The sequence below is a fragment of the Centruroides vittatus genome, unplaced genomic scaffold (assembly GCF_030686945.1).
Source record: "Centruroides vittatus isolate TY-2023 unplaced genomic scaffold, ASM3068694v2 contig_904, whole genome shotgun sequence".
Lineage (NCBI taxonomy): Eukaryota > Metazoa > Arthropoda > Arachnida > Scorpiones > Buthidae > Centruroides > Centruroides vittatus.
The window spans coordinates 1177053-1194282 of NW_027122594.1; the positions used below are offsets into that span (position 1 = coordinate 1177053).

General features: G+C 34.2%; 1 protein-coding gene and 2 non-coding genes across 3 annotated transcripts; 2 read left to right on the forward strand and 1 right to left on the reverse strand.

The window, feature by feature from the left end:
* The first annotated feature begins 4612 nt into the window (after positions 1-4612).
* On the forward strand, positions 4613-4684 carry TRNAP-CGG (transfer RNA proline (anticodon CGG)). The gene has a single exon. It is a non-coding gene; the product is annotated as a tRNA-Pro (tRNA).
* Positions 4685-13594: 8910 nt separating this feature from the next.
* LOC136984140 (zinc finger MYM-type protein 1-like) lies at positions 13595-15187 on the forward strand. Its single transcript, XM_067281076.1, has one exon. It carries the CDS (start codon positions 13595-13597, stop codon positions 15185-15187), a length of 1593 nt encoding a protein of 530 aa, XP_067137177.1.
* Positions 15188-17067: 1880 nt separating this feature from the next.
* LOC136984152 (U1 spliceosomal RNA) lies at positions 17068-17230 on the reverse strand. Its single transcript, XR_010882156.1, has one exon. It is a non-coding gene; the product is annotated as a U1 spliceosomal RNA (small nuclear RNA).

A 17230-nucleotide genomic window follows, 5' to 3' on the forward strand; every position in this document is an offset into this window, starting at 1 on the left:
AATTTCGATTTGATAAGATATAATGTATTTAAATTCATTTATAATAAAATATTTCTTATAAATAATTCAAGATTACAAATATGGCAGTTTTTTAATTTCAAAAAAATTATTTTTTATCATAATAAATTGTGTATTGAGCCATCTATTGTAAAAAAGTTTTTAAAAGAAAAAATTGCTAAATTTAAATGCCTTTTATCGAACACTGAAATTCTATTTGCTGTACACAATGAAAAGAAAATAATATACGAAGAACTAATGGAGTAACATACCGGTATGATTATAAACATTAATTATAATAATTAAGGAAGTAATATGCATGATTAATATAATTTCCCTCTCTATTAAAGCATGCGCAGATTCAGGGGAGGGCAATAGAGGACGATCGCGCCCCCAAGCTTCCAATATTTCAATAACTAAAAAACTTAGTGTTTAGACATTAAAACTTAAAACTGTCAAACCCATCTATGGCTCGCTTGTATTGGATGGATTAGATTGTACCCAGCGTGCTGCTTCTTGATTGTTTCATTATTCAGTACAAATATTGAAAGAACCTTCAATATTTAATTATCGCCCCCGTGATAGACGTCTCGATCTGAGACTGTATTAATACCAAGACACACGTCATTCTATCACTTCTCAAATTAATTTCATAAAAATGTGTACTTCATTTAACGATGCCTTCCAGTTGCAATAAAAACACTAAACACTGTAGTTCGTGGCGTGTTCGCTACTCATCAACGACTTGGCCTCGTGGCATTTGAGAGTTTCCTTAAGTTTCTAATACACAAATAGGAGTCAGTTTCCCTGTGAAGAGCCCTCCAGTAAGTAACCTTTCTAAACAAATCATTTAAATGTTTATAAACTGACTTCAACAACATTTGAAATGTTGTTGACGTCAGGCTTTTCGTTTGGCATTTCATTTCAATTTTCTATGCCTATTTTATTGTAGCTTAGTACAGTAAAACTAAACTTGGATAACTTATACAAAGAGCCAAACAACAATAATGAATAGATGAGGTATAGGAGTGTTCCCAGCAAAGCGGAAATTGCTTAAAGCTCCTAATTAACTAAATTACAAAGGTAGATGAAATTGGGGTTACTATACGCGAAGTTTATTCTTTTTTCGGTTGTAAGGGTCATGATAAAATCGAAATTTTTATTCATCTTTATACGAGAATATTAGGTTTTTGCCTGCATATTGACGCTAACAGTAATGTACGACTATATTCAAGGAAAGGTCCGCGGAAATCACGCGATTCGGCCAAACTTTTAATATTAAATTTCCTGGCAACGCAACAATAAAACTCTGTCATAACAAATTGTCAGAGTTTTATTGTTGCGAGCGGTGGATTGTCGTTATTGCCAACGGTTGGATTTTCAGTTGGTGCGATAAAAATTTGCTTGTTTAAGTGTTTTTTGAATTTTGCTTTGTTTTCTGCAATTCTGTCGGTAAGTATCTAAATTTAGGTATTTTGGGAAGATTGTTAAACCGAATATGACAATTAGAGTCAATGACAAATCTCTATTTGCATAAGAATTAATCGATCGTCGCGCGGTTTCTTCACAGAGACGACGGAAGGAGTCTTTCCTCTTATTTTGGGACATACTTTTCACTATTAATTGATTTTCGTTAAGCCCAAATCCAATGGAAACAAAACGGAAATTAATAAATACATACATTGGTATTTCCCAGCTATAGTTCATATACTCATCATATCCCGTATGACATTTGCACCGTTATAGGCTAAAGTTTAATTAAACGAAATAATTCGAGGTTATTCGTCAGCGCGTTTTCTCTATTTTCACAAATGTTTTGTGTTATGGCAATGGACAGAATTGTATAATTTGTAGAAGCTGATTTCTCTATGAGCCGCTCACTTGCCAAATCGATTAACTGCATAAAACAAAATGTTTAAAATGAAATTTAATTTTTAAAGATTCGATAGATATTAAAATTGCACACTTTTAGATTCAATAAAACTTTTTACTTTTTTGATATTTATTTCCATCGATATAGAAAAACGTTTTTAATATAGAAACAGACGATAAAACGTGATAAAGTGATTAAAATCAGTACGACAGTATGATAGGTGTTCGGAAATTCACCAACAAAACTACTCTCCTGCTTTCACAGCGCTGAATTCATGAAAAATGCCGTTTTGCAGTATCGAGAGTCACGGCAGTCACGCAGCGCCAAGTGGAATATTCACCGACTGACTACATATACGGGAATCAGAGTTGCCGATTGTCGGGGGTCGATTTCTCAGTCTTTCGAACGTCCGTAGTAAACGTGAATATCGTTCCGAAGATACTTGTTTTCTTGGGTAGCGTGCAAAATTTCAGGTTTTTCTATAAAGGGGTCGTCGAAATATGAGCAATTAAAAAGTGCAAAAGTGTCCATAAAGCTGTATTATTTTAATTTTTATATTTCTTTCTTTTTTTTTTTTTTTTTTTTTTTTTTTTTTACTTATTCATTTGGCGATGCAGACGCTTCTGGAGAAAAAACTGTGAAGATCCTAAAATCGACCCGGGGATTCGATTGTTTACAAGATTGCTACATCGGGAAATTTAGGAAAGTCAATCGGAGCGAGAACGCGCGTCGGGCTACAAACCGAACCGATGTAAAGCCATTCTTCTAAAACAAACACAACGCGGTAATAAACGACGAAGGGATGTCGCGGTGCTCGTATACAAGAGTCGAGATGTAAACAATTAACAAAAGGGGGAGAAAGAAGAGAGACATATGGTCAAGGACACCTGTTAGACCATATGAGCCCGGGATCGTCTCGAAAGGTGGGGCGGCCACAGAACGTTTGGCTGATCGGTTCAGCCAGATGTCCGCGAGAAAGGGGCAAACAGTGTAAATTATGTGAGTAGCTGTCAACGCCCGGGCGCCGTCCCCGGCCAAACTTTGTTTTTGTCTTGCTTAGAAACAGTAGACTGACCAATCGAGAAAAGGAGAAAGGGACCCAAGACCAATCAAGAGGGGAAGATTCGAGGGAAAATCGTATAAAAACCCCCGAATCAAGGTCGGAGGGGAAGACGACGGAGCTTTCTACCAGGAAGTGAACGACAAAACTCCAAACAGCCACCTACTCTTTCACCGACGTCCGTCATCGACCCCTCGGACTCTTCTGCCTGACTGCCCCGGGGCTTCAACGACGACTCCGATAGCACTCCCCGATCGCCGTCATCCGGAGCTCCTTCTGCCGCAGACGATCTAGATCGCAACTTGTATTGTACTTTGTAAGTTTGTTTTGATGTTAAAATAAACGGTTATTGTAAGACACTTGTCATCTTTGCCTCTGCCGCCACCACCCACGTACGATCGATCCCTGAATTTTTCCTGACGCGCAATTAACTAATTGTCCCCATATGTCGGCAACTTACAAAACACTACTGGGTCTAGAGAGCTCAAATTTTAAACTTAAGCCTTTCTCCTTGTCAGTGAGGAGCCGGCGAAACTTGCGGGTCGATAGGTGAAACTTGGCTGGTGGGTCCCATCTCTTACCTTTATCGCTTCCTAGGAAAAAATTGCATCCAAACAAATGATTTTCATTCGAAATGTCGCCCAGAATAAAAAAAGCTCAAATTTGTAATCACTAAAAATAAAAATTATTCTCAGTTAAAATATGAAATTGAATGAAAATGAAATGACTCAGAAATGAAAAATACTCGATCCACTTCCGACTTGGAAAACAGTACAAGTCAAAAAAGGCAAACAAATTAAACTTTTATTATTACCAATGCTATTATTCTATAAATGATATACTCCAATTGCATTTCGCTTCTCTAGTAGGCCTCATCAGTGGATACATCAAGTTAGTAATCGCTGTTCTTGTTTTATATTTAGTAACTTTTCCCAGCATGCATCAACGTTCATCCCGGTATTTAAATTAAATACACGCGGTGATGCAAAAATGTTCAACAATTCTTCTTTCAATACAATTTTATATTTTATATGATATTTTAGTATTTTTCCTATTTATGTTACAATGAAATTCACTAGAATGCAAGAACCACGCCGATTCCGTCTTTCTTAATCTGATAGCCGCCTTTATCCTCAACTGCAGCCTTCTTCCACTTTCTCCAATGTAATAATTTGGATTTCGACAAGTACATGGCATTCTGTATACAACACCCGCAATCTTAAATTGATCTCTGGGCGTATTTGTATCTTCACTATTTATGATGCTGATCACATTTGACATCTTACTTTTTTGATTCGCAACTATGCACATAGAAAATTCTTTAAAGATCGGTTTATATTTTTCAAACATATTAGTAACATAAGGAAATTTTATATAAGAAATATTTTTTTATCACATTTTTAACATTAAATCTATAATTCAAATAAGAGTTGTACCACTTACAAAGAGTATACTTCGGGTAATCATTTAACAAGAATTTTTTAAAAATTTGTTATATTTCTATATCTGTATTTTCTTGTAAAGTTGTTCTATTCAAAATCTTCCTTAATTCAATGATAAATACATTCTTTTTAGTCCCTATGGAACAATAAGATTCATAATTAATAATTTTATTATTAAGTGCAAGCGCAAAGAGAAATCGCACGATATGTGAGTCGCGAATAATTGCTCTAGTGACAGGTGGCTCGTTGGTCTAGCGGTATGATTCTCGCTTCGGATGCGAGAGGTCCCGGGTTCAATTCCCGGACGAGCCCTTACCTTTTTGATATCTGCAATGCAGAGAATTCACAGGATTATATGGTCAGATGAGATGAATCCCATATTAATAGAGTTGGTTCAGATGAACGAAAATGGGTGCGGACTACATCGATGAAGTGTATAACTGAGCTAGAAGTACGAACGAAATTGAAATAATGAGCATAATTCCAAACAATTTTTTAAAATTTAAACAAACTACGGTAATCTTATATCAACTGGAAGGGAAGATCGGAGCGAAGGTCCGGGTAGCGTAACTGGTAACGTGTCTGCACGGATAGCAGAAGTTGCGGGTTCGAATCCCGCTTCGGGCCGATTCTTTTCTTCCAGTTAGGCCTAAATTTATTTAAATTATTTAATTAAAATTCTAATTATTAAATTTAGCAAGAGATGGCGCCTAACGCCTAACTCTAGTAGCAAATTAACTTTAATTATTAATATTACTATAGCCATTTGCTAGCCCGATAATTCGGCAGTTGTTGATCTTTAAACAAACTACTGTTGAGTAGATAAAGTTGGAAGCAAATTACATGATGTCTGTAGCATATGACATGGAAGAATATACATAGATTTATGAACAACGAAATCTGTGTAATGAAACGAAAGTTTTCATCATATACGGAGAGAGGCTTTATGAAAATTATATTTTAATGTATTCTGCATTACTTTTACTTACGAACACATTCCACGCAGTAATTTCTTAATTCGACAGAATGCAGTAAAAAGATCAGTATTATTATTGATTGTTAATACGGACTGTATTAATCTATTTAAGCTTCGATTTTCCGTTGTCGCTTTATAATAAGTAGAGGAATAGATCCAGCAGACACTTATTAGTAACGACGCATATCTATAAAGCCATTTTTTATCTATAAGGAACATCCACGAGTACATCTTCAGCTTAAAAATTTCAAGTAATTAAAAGAGCAGAAAATAAATTTAAGAAAAAATATTGCGGAACACTTAGAGAATCCATTGGAGACAACAGGAATGGTCAAGTAAACATGCTCATAGTGTCGCACTTAAGGAGTTGTAATTGGACAAAAGGCGACTTGTGCCACTTAACCCTGCGATATTAATTTTGATTTGACAATTTACTATATCTATTTATAATCAGCGGGATCGAGCTTAGTCAATATGGCGTTTTTACCAAGAGACGCTACTAAAATCTGTCACCAATGCTCATGCATTATTTGTCATTCATTGTGACAAAAGATTTAAACATTTATTATTTTTTTACTACATTTGGAAACCCAACTACACAAGTAGGAAAGTTTTGAAATAATGTAAGTGTGTTTTAAGCACACTTGTGCTTTATTTTCATCCATCCATATTATTAATACTCTCCTTATATTCGACCATATCAGCAGTGTCTATTTTTACAAAGATTTCTCTCCTTTCATCTGGCTTACGAGACGAAATATTACGTCATGTGAACCACTGTTAGGTATTTGAAACTGTATGAAGACAAACTAATATCGAATTTTTCAGATACCGCATAAAAATACGGTCATTTTGAAACGAAAAACAAAATTAATAATTCGTATCATTCACTTGAAAATGTAATAATTACTTTTATAATTGTTTCGATATTTATTATTTATTAAACAAACAATGAAGACGATTTCGTGTATTGTAAAAGCTTCTATTCCGGAATCTATCGTTTAGAATGTTTCGATGTGAGATTTCCGTTTGTATAATTTCGTAGAATAGTCGAGTGCCTGGGAGCACACGTTCGTCTGATGTGGCACCCGGGGTTTCGAATCCAAGACTTGTTGATACAATTACGTGTTTGACACGACGTTGATTAGTATAGGATTGGTTGGTATTTACGAGTACCACAAATTCACCCGCTTCGGTTCGAATGCAGTGACGGGGACTAGGCCTGGAAGTATCCTCATTTTATTCACCGCAAACTTCGGCGCCAGGTAAGGATATACAATTTAATGCATCAATCAGCACGAATTTCACCAATCGAAGATTGCAACTCATCCTTACACGATAACATTCACAATTGAACCATTATGTAGTTTGTTGGTCGCATCCAAACATTTACATATCACGCTTCGTTACCGTAAACGACACCGTCACAACACGAACACTGCTTTTCAAAATCCAACGTCTAGGTGCTCATCCTGCGAAGTGGAAACGTCACGCGATGTTTTCGAGTTGCGACTAAAGGGGCTCTGGTACACTGAATATACACACTCTTAATCTTCTCTGTGCAACTTTGTCAAGAGAGATATCAGGTATATTTGCAAAATGCTAAAACTAGTACGGATGAAAATTTTAAAAGATATTTTCATTGAAAAGCACGGATGTTGTGTTTAAACTGTTTCATAGGAATGAACGAATTTTCCGATTATCAATCATTTCGACTTCGGGGTAAAAAACTGAGGGTTGATTCCTTTCCTCTATTTGGTTAATGTTACTCTAGGTATACAAAATGGCGGCTCGTCTCTGACTCCAGCATACAGAAGCGAGGAAACAGTGGGGACGCACGTTTTCTATTGTTAACCTATTCTAATAATTTAGTTTCTAATAATTATGGTAATTTATTAGAATAGGTTGGGTTTAGAAAACGTGCGTCCCCACTGTTTTTTCGCTTCTGTATGCTGGAGTAAGTGACGAGCCTCCATTTCGGTATACAAAATGGCGTAGGTAACAAAATACCTAGTGTTTTTTATGGTAAACGGGAAAGAGGTTCTTCTTATTTCCTGTTTACAAAAAATATGACGCTCAAAGTAACGAGCCGAAGAGTTTTGCAGTGTAAATTTGTAATTTTGTTTCCCGTAACCGGGACCGCATTAATGCATGAGCATATCCACCGTGAGCTGAGACCTACCTTTCGAATAGTTTCATACCACTATTTTTCTTTTGTATCCGTAACTGTATAATAAGTTTTGAAATAGGACTGGAGACATCGTATCTAGTTAGAAATCATTGTAGAAATCATTCATTAGAAATCAAATAGTTTCTTTGTAAATAAAGTAGTTGTGGACTTTATTCCAACAACGCTAAATATAAACAAATATAATTTGTTTATATTTAAATTCTACAATGACGCAATTAAACTTTGAGATGTAATTTATATATTTGAGAGATTTTTATAATTATTTTATTAATTTACCAGCTGTTACTCGCTTTGCCCGCGAGGATCTTGAAATTTGATAGAAGTAGCCTTCATTCGGTACTTCAGTAAGATTATCAATTTAACTTTTTTACAGTAGACCCTTCCTATAACACGGTAGATAAGTTCCGTGTTATACGAATTCGTGTTGTACAAGTCACTTAAATACATGAGCCAATCACAGCCCTGCACATGGGCTGTGATTGGCTTATCTCGGTAGGCTGTCACTGTGGCCGCTCGGCCATATGGCCGTGTGACTTGCAACCTTAAATCATTAAACTTGTTGGAAACTTAATGTTCGTATTCAGACAGTCTTCCTTAAATTTCTCATCTGGACATCTCTAAACCAATTTTCCTGTATCTTCACCACACCGAGTGCATGTGTGAACAGCGTCCCAGAGTACGGATGCATTGACACCACCTGCATTTTCGGAGATACAGCGAACCTTTTGAATGAACCACCGCGATTGTGAACGTGCTTGCGCGCACGTTTACAATCGCGTATAAAGAACTCGGGGGCAAGCAAACAAAGGAGGAAGTGAATCAACGAATATTATAATATAAACCGGGCTGGATGGCCGAGTGGGCCTACCACTCTGGGGTACCCGGGATCGAATCCGAACGGTTCGAAAAATCCACAGAAATTTTTCGCGGGGTAGTCCGTTCTGATATGTCGGACTCCGTCCCTCACCACCCGGCTGCCTCATTGTGGGCCTGGCCGAACCCATAGTGGGCTTGCAAAAGGGGCCCTCTTAGTGCCCACAGGCGGAAAGAGTTAAACCCTTTGTCGACTAGGGTCCCGATCTGTATGTTCCCACCATCATCTGACAAAACCACTAGAGTACCAATGGATCGTTACCTTGGAATTTTTTGATACAGAAAATATTTCTATAAACAACAGATGTCAGCACTTGAGTACATCGTATTGTTTATCCTTTGTTTCAAATATTTTCGTCCAGGTGGTGTTTTGTTGACTTGTAAAATCGTATAAAATGTTTTTTTCTTTTCTTTTTCGTGATAATTTTTAATTTCATTTTTAGCATATTCATGCGATAATATTACTATAATAAGTTCACTGGTGTTACAATAAGTCAGCGTGTCATAAATATTCAAGTTGTGACCAAGGGCGTCGCCAGGGGGAGGGGAAAAGGGGGAGTTGCCCTCCCCTAAAAATTCGAAAAAGTTATTTAAAGGCTAAGTTTTAATTAAAATAATCTTCTTAGGCTTCTTGTAAGTTAAAGAAAATGTTTTATTTGAGATATTTCTTTTCCGGTACATAGTGAATGATTAAAACTTTATGAATCGTTTTTATTTTACCTACATACAATTCATATCCTCTATCAATTTACATCATCTTGCCCCCCCTTACCCATTGGCTGGCGTCGTCCTTTGTTGTGACCTTCAGTTGTAACAATTTATATATTAGCGAGGTTGAGGCCGAAGTTTTTAAACGCAAAAACGTGTACGTCGGACGTTCGGCGTCACCTTCCTGTAAGCCTAGAAGTTTGACAATGGCGTTTGAAACGTCAGTGGAATCTTGCTCGACGTTTCAAACGCCATTGTCAAACTTCTAGGCTTACAGGAAGGTGACGCCGAACGTCCGACGTACACGTTTTTGCGTTTAAAAACTTCGGCCTCAACCTCGCTATTATTTATATATATTTTTATTTTTATTTTAATTTAAAATATTCACAATTGTTACGTACATTACCTCCTAACAGTGGCCAAGCGGTCTTCGTACCCTGAACACTGGGAGTTCGTTAGTGGGTTCGCGCCTCTCTCGGGAGGGCTGGCCATGTGGAGTTTTCCTGGAGTGTTGCATTGTTACAACTTAACATACACGTATTACTACTGATGATCATCTGTTCATTATAAAATTTTTTATTAATAAATTGGCAATATATATACTGTAGAAATTCAGATTCTCAATAAAACAATTACACACACATACCTAGGTGTGTAACTTTATTTTGTCGAAGAGTGTATATGTTACAGTAAAAACCCGTTTTTAGTTAACTAGTTGAAACTAGTTTTTACTGGATGTCATTGTTATAACTAGAATTTACTTCTAGTCAAAAATGAATTCGAGTTAAAATAGTTTTAACTAGACAAAACGGGTTTTAACATAATGGCTTAGTAAAAACTGTTTCGACCAAGGTCATTCAGCTAACACGTTCCTATAGTGTATGATGAATTTCGTATTGCTTTAACCCTTTTCCCCCGACATCTCGTTTACGTGTATTTTGCGATCCCTCCTAAGGCAATATAGGTCAGTCAGGCGATATTATTTTAAAAGGTCACCAAAAATCAAATTATCATTATATCTATATGAAAAACAATCACATTTATTAATATCTTTAGTTTTAAATACGATATTTTTCAATGCATTTTATTAGAAAAATTTATAAGAAAAAAATAATATATATCAGAACCGACACATAAACTTAATAATTTGTAACATTTTGTGAAAATTAACATTTCTAGTTACATAGTTGTTTGCTGGCACCGAACGAGAAAGACGTAGAATATTGTTTTGTACAATTCGATATAACACTTATGCATGTATGTTTATTCGTTGTGAAATTATCGCACATTATATCGAACATTTGTTTGAAATCAAAATTTTATACTGCTATCGACTAATATAATAAATTATTATACGTTATTCACTTCGTATCGAACGAGATTATATCTGTTGTTAACAAATTTTACAAAAATCGATATTTACCAAAGTAACGATGAATCGGTACCCTCGAAGTTTGCTTAAAAAGCCAAGGTACCGATCGATCGGTGCCTTCGGGGACAAAGGGTTAATTAATGTTAATAACACAGATGTGTGACCAATATTTTCAATAAATATCGTATTAAATAATACAAATGTTTTAATCCCAATCATCACTTTATTTATTACCCCCAAACATATTTATGTAGCTAACATTAGTTAAAACTAATTTTATCTAAAATCAAAACATGTACAGCAGAAAATTCTAGTTTTAACTAGACAAAACGGGTTTTTAACAATGACATCCAGTAAAAACTAGTTAAAACGCGTTTTTACTGTAACGTATATATATTTATAACGATAATAAAATTAGTAATAATGATTTTCGCTTCTTTCACTATTTTAAACGACATCGGCCTACTGGAGATAGGGCTTAAACAATTCTTCTCTCATCCAGTTATTGATATATTTCTTATTCACTCTTTCTCTCTCGTATCGGGGTTAATACGGAGGTTATTGCATAATAGCGTATCCCCCGAAGAGTTTTGCTCGACCATAGCTCGACCATACGAAATTACTCGCGAAAATCCGGGGAAAACGCTTCCCGGGAGCAGGGCCGGATTTACATAGGGACATTTGGGGTCGGTGCCCAGGGCCCCCACAAAACTATGTTTAAACATAATTTTTTTTCCTATTACTGCGACAGCCTAGTGTGGCCTAACCACGAGGGCCACAGGAAAATAAAACCAAACCAGGGGAAAAAATCTGTGAAACATCTTAAAATTTCAGGAAAAAATTTTTCACATAGGAATTTTTCAGTTAAATTAAAATAATTAGTTTTACACAATAAAATATATGTATGTTTACAATAACCTTATTTTTAAATGAAATTTACAACTTCCTAGTTGAAATCTAGTTGAAAGTACAGTACAATATTTTGTGTAAATTTTCTAAATCATCAAATTTGCCTATTCTTAAAGGATTTTCTAAATCATCAAATTTGCCTATTCTTAAAGGATTTTCTAAATCATCAAATTTGCCTATTCTTAAAGAGACCCCACCGAATTTGTGCCCAGAGTCCCCTGATTGTTAAATCTGGCACTTCCAGATACACTATAAAAAAGAGCCAAGGATCTACTGGAAAATTACAAAGGAGGCCAAATCCATTTTTAAGAATTATTTTGCTCATTTAGTAGTAAAAATAATTGGTTAAAAATAACCCGAAATTTTAAATAGAAGCAAATCTTAGTACAATTAAATTGCTCAAAGTCAGGGCCGTTCCGACCCGGGGGTGCAGAGGGTGCGGGGCACCCGGGCGGCAAGCCTAGGGGGCGGCGCGAGCCGCCTTAAAAAAAAGGGAAAAATTAATTTATCATTAAATTAATATAATACATAAATATTATTCTAAATATTATCATTAAAATACTACTATTCTAATATTACTTGAATATATGTACTATTCTAAATATTATTAATTATATTTCAAATTCAAATTTTATATACACAACTTATTCAGGCCACAACAAGTGGCAAGTATAACAGTTTCTTGTTTTAACTCGTCTTAAGCTATTTTTCACGTCGGTCGCGAGGAAGATTTTACAGGAAAATACTCGTCTGTGGTCAAAGCATAGAAATGCACGCACCGGGATAATTTCTTTTATTTTAATTTTAAACGTGTAATCGTGTAAATCGCAACAGCTTAAAAAGTTTTTGTTTGATATCGTGGTTAGAGAGACAGTAAAAATTAAAGGTGAGTACATACATTAATTTGATTATATTTTGCTTTTGCGCGGTTAAATAAAATTTAAATAATATTTTGTTAAATTAAATTTATATTGTGTAACAAATTTATAACTTAAATAATAATACCAACATAATAACAATAGTAAAACATTTTTCTTTTTTTTATTAGTAAAATATAGTTTAATTAAAGATTAGCATAATCTTAATATTTTTTTGTTTTGATTAAAAATGTTGAAATTTTCAGACAAAATAAAAAATTTTGTAAAGTTTCCTTTCAAAAGTTGGCATTTTTCGAAAAACAAAGCTTAATTAATTTATGCTTCTTTAAATCTTCGAAAACAAAATTTTTTCGACGAATCATAACTTGGATTCATTTTTTTTTTGGTAGATGTCTGATAATCGAAAAAGGCTTTCTGGCGCACAGTACAGAAAAAGAAAGCGTGAAAAGGAAGAATTAGTTAAAAAGGCTAGTGGTTCACTCGAAACGTTTTTAATCTCAACAACATCACAGGAGGCACCATCAAGTTCCCAAGCTCGAGATGTAAATGTGACGGAGACCGAATTCATAGTGGTCAGTAGCGGGGAAAAAAAGGAGGACTCGTCGAATACCAAAACTACAATGGAAGCAGGTGTTTTATTAAAAGAACAAAGTCCTGAAGAAGTAAGTTTTGAAAATGAAAATCTTTATGTTCATGAGGATCCTAACTATTGGCCTGGTGTTTTATTGGATAAAATTAAATTAACTCTGATAGAGTTAGGGCCTACCCAACTGACAGAAGCTGATATAACGTTTCCTTTAAATAAATACAATAGAGGTTTCTCGTCTATTTATTATAAAAAAAACTGTGTAATGGGGAAATAATTCCAAGAGTTTGGCTGGTGTATTCTAAATCAAAAGACTGTGTATATTGTTTTCCTTGCAAAATATTTAAAACTTTTTCTAGTAGTTTAGTTGAGGGTTATAATGATTGGAGACATTTAAGTCAGGTTATAGAATGACATGAAAAATCAAAAGGTCACATTTGTAATACAAAATCTTGGATTGATTTAAAACAATCAATTTCTTCTAAAACGACAACTGATTCACTAAATGAGAAATTAATAAACATGGAAAAAGATAGATGGGTTTCTGTTTTAAAAATTATAATTTAAGTTGTTAAATTTTTAGCCGGTCAAAATTTGAGTTTTAGGGGTGAAAATAACAAGATATATGAGCAACAAAATGGAAACTTTTTAAAATTAATTGAAACAATTGCAAACTTTAATGATACGATATCCGATCATATTAACAGGATTAGAAAAACTCCATCAAATATGCCTCATTATTTAGGTGTTCATATTCAAAACGAACTAATTTCCCTTCTGGGAGAGAAAATAAGACATGAAATTATATCTATGTTAAAAGCTAGTAAATATTTTTCTATTATTTTAGATTCGACTCCTGATGTAAGTCACAAAGACCAACTTACTGTTGTAGTAAGGTTTGTTTTATTAAATAATAAATCAAAGCAAATAGAAATTAGGGAGCATTTTTTGGGATTCATTTCAATATCAGATTCGACAGGACAAGGCTTAACCAATGTTTTATTGGATTTTTTGGAGACTCACAACATTTGTTTAGGAGATTTAAGGGGGCAGGGTTACGATAATGGTGCGAATATGAAGAGTCGCAATAATGGTTTACAAAAAAAAATTCTTGAATTAAACCCTAGAGCTTTTTACGTGCCTTGTGCGGCCCATAGCTTAAATTTAGTTGTTAATGACGCTGCAAAAGTGTCTTTAGAAATTACAAATTTCTTTGCTATTGTGCAGGAACTTTACGTTTTCTTTTCTGCATCGACTAAACGTTGGCAAGTTTTAAAAGATGAAATCCCAACTTTATCATTAAAACCTTTTTCTAGTACTAGATGGGAAAGTAGAATAGATGCTTTGAAAGTTCTTAGATACAATTTGGCAAAAATATATGACGCTTTATTTGCACTTTATTCTGATAATAGCAGAGACCCTGAAACCAGAAATATGGCAAATTCATTACTCTTAAAAATCAAGTCGTTTAAATTTATTTGTTCTATTATTACATGGAATATTGCAAGTAAAGTGATGCAGGAGTCAGATTCTACACTACCTAATATCGTTTTAATCTTGGAGCAGACGAAAACTTATTTATCTAATATTAGATCAAATGAAGGTTTTAATGATATTTTAGAAGAGGCCAAAAAAATTGCCGATGATATCGACTGTGACCCTTCGTTTCCTCCGATTAATATTGTGAGACCCCGAACAAAAAAGCGATTATTTGATTACGAGTGTGAAGACGAGGCACCTAAAGACCCGGCTGACCAATTCAAAATTAATTTTTACTTTGTAATATTGGACACCGCATTATCAAAATTGGAAGAAAGATTCGAGCAAATAAAGCAGCATGATACATTGTTTAATTTTCTTAATAACCTATATAATTTCCTTCAAATGGATAAATCAATTAGATTTGCAAAATGTAAAGCTCTAGAGAATAGTTTATGTGATCCATGTAAAAATCAAAAAGATATTTTAGCTCAAGATTTATATGATGAAATTGACAATGTTGCACCCTATATTTCCTCTGAAATGAACGCATTGAATGTTATTAACTACCTATTCACAAATAACCTCATCTATCTATTTCCAAATTTAGTAATTTCTATACGAATTTTCTTAACATTACCTGTCACAGTAGCTAGTGGGGAAAGAAGCTTTTCCAAACTTAAAATAATAAAAAATTATCTACGATCCACAATGGGGCAAGAAAGGCTTTCAGACTTATCCATTATTAGTATTGAAAAAGAGCTGTCAGAAAATATAGATGTGTCTAACATTGTTAAGACATTTGCATTAAAAAAGGCTAGAAAAGCAAACTTTACTGTATAACTTATTAGTAGAAATAGTAGATATGTTAGCATCCTTGCCTGTATGTATGAATTATGTATTTATTTCTTTATTAAGCCTACATTACAAATAAGTTGTAACATTATATTCTATTAAATAAACTGTGTATATTTGTACAATTTTTTTTAACTTAAATTTATTTTATCTTTTTTTTTTGAAAATTTTTAACAACTTTAAGAGATGGGGCGGCAAAATTATTCTCGCACCCGGGCGGCAGATACACTAGGAACGGCCCTGAATGTAACTGCCTGAAGAAGCTAATTAAACAACACGCGAAAACGTTAACATATCTTAACAATAAAGTTTTTTCATATTAACATCGTTTTACTGCTTTTTCTACTTGATAAACTGGTAAACCTCTACTAAGTAATAGCATTTAAATACATCTGTGAGCTTCAAACAAATTCAAGTATTATTTATTGAGTCTGACGTTAGAAACAATTCAGAATGATGTTATTCATATGACATAAGTTATAATGAGTCAGGCGAATTAAATAGAAAATATTACTGATAAAGATAATTGTATCCAATGATGAAACAATCGAAATTACAACATGAACAATTTTCACGATTTCAATTCAGAAAGAAGGAATATAATATACATTACAATTTACATATACAATTAGTTATGCACAAAAACAGATACTAGACTTATACCGTAGTCACTTTGTGACACTACTGCATTGGATCTTACTGAACGAGAACTTGGGATGCATTTCAGAATTTTTTTTAATCACCTATTCCAAACACGCATCAAGTTCTATGAATCACGAACACCTGTTTGTGATTCATAGAACTTGAATAAAAATTAAAACAAGCTAATAATACAAAAAGAAAAATTTTTAAAGTCAATTCCTACTTAAGTCAACAAAAAAAAATTTTATTGTAGTTACTTTTTATTAAATAATTACAAAGTTTGCTTTTATTCTGCTCGCGCCCTCTATCGGTCCGAATTGGCATATTGCTGACGGGCGTCACAGTTTAAATTTAATTAATTACTGAATTAATATTTGAAAAAAAACTGTATTAACATCAAGTGTTATCCACTACAAGTTTAAAAAAATGTATTTGAACTTGAGTGGATGAATAAAAAGTATTTTATTAACGATTGAAAATTTGAACAAGATATATATATATATATATATATATATATATACAGGGTGAACATAAAGTCTCTATACATTTCTGTGAAAACGCAAATTTATTAAACATTTACCACATACACTGCAACATGTATCACCTTAGGACCACAAATCAGTACATCTCTATGTGATTGCCCTCCAAGTCTGGGCACAGCTGCCAGCGGTCTTCCACAGACTGAAACACGCTGTTCAACATAGCTGGTGAAATTTTTTCACCACTGCGTCTGTAATTCGTTGTTTCAAGTGCTGTATACTGTTAATCTTCACCTGGTACACCTGCGACTTGATAAACTCCCACGCAAAGAAATCTAAGGGAGTCAGGTCTGGTGAGCGAGGGGCCCACAGCCTTTGTGAACCATGACCAATCCATCTACCAGGTACAATGGACAAACCTGAAAATATATTTAATTAAGAAATCACTAGTTTCTTTTATTTTTATTCAAATTTGACGTTAATTAAACATAATCTATAATTTTATTTGTGAATTTTATAATCAAGAGTATCTACAATAAATGTTGTTGTATTTAATAATTTTTTTTTTTATCGCACATCCGCAATTAACAGTAATCTTAACCTTCCAAACCTGCAATAAATATTCTCATTCCTATTGGTTAAACTATGATCACATGACATATTAAAATGAAGCATTTTTTGCAGATACAAGAAAGCACGGAATTTCTCAATTATACCGTATTAATATCACTATTTTTTATTATTTAAAAGGGGAGAGCGCGAACGCAGTCCCCAGCTAACACAAATTACACGCCCCATCTGCCCCAGTTTGGGGTAGTGGCAAGGGTCAGCTAGACCTAAGTGCAATGGTCAAGCCTCGTCCTGGGGAGCCACCAGCGTGACCACGGCTGACCCGGCGCCAGGTAAGTAT

What these genes read in the sequence shown, in the direction of transcription:
- LOC136984140 (XM_067281076.1), top strand. Translation starts at nt 13,595, where the DNA reads ATGCCTCATTATTTAGGTGTTCATATTCAAAACGAACTAATTTCCCTT.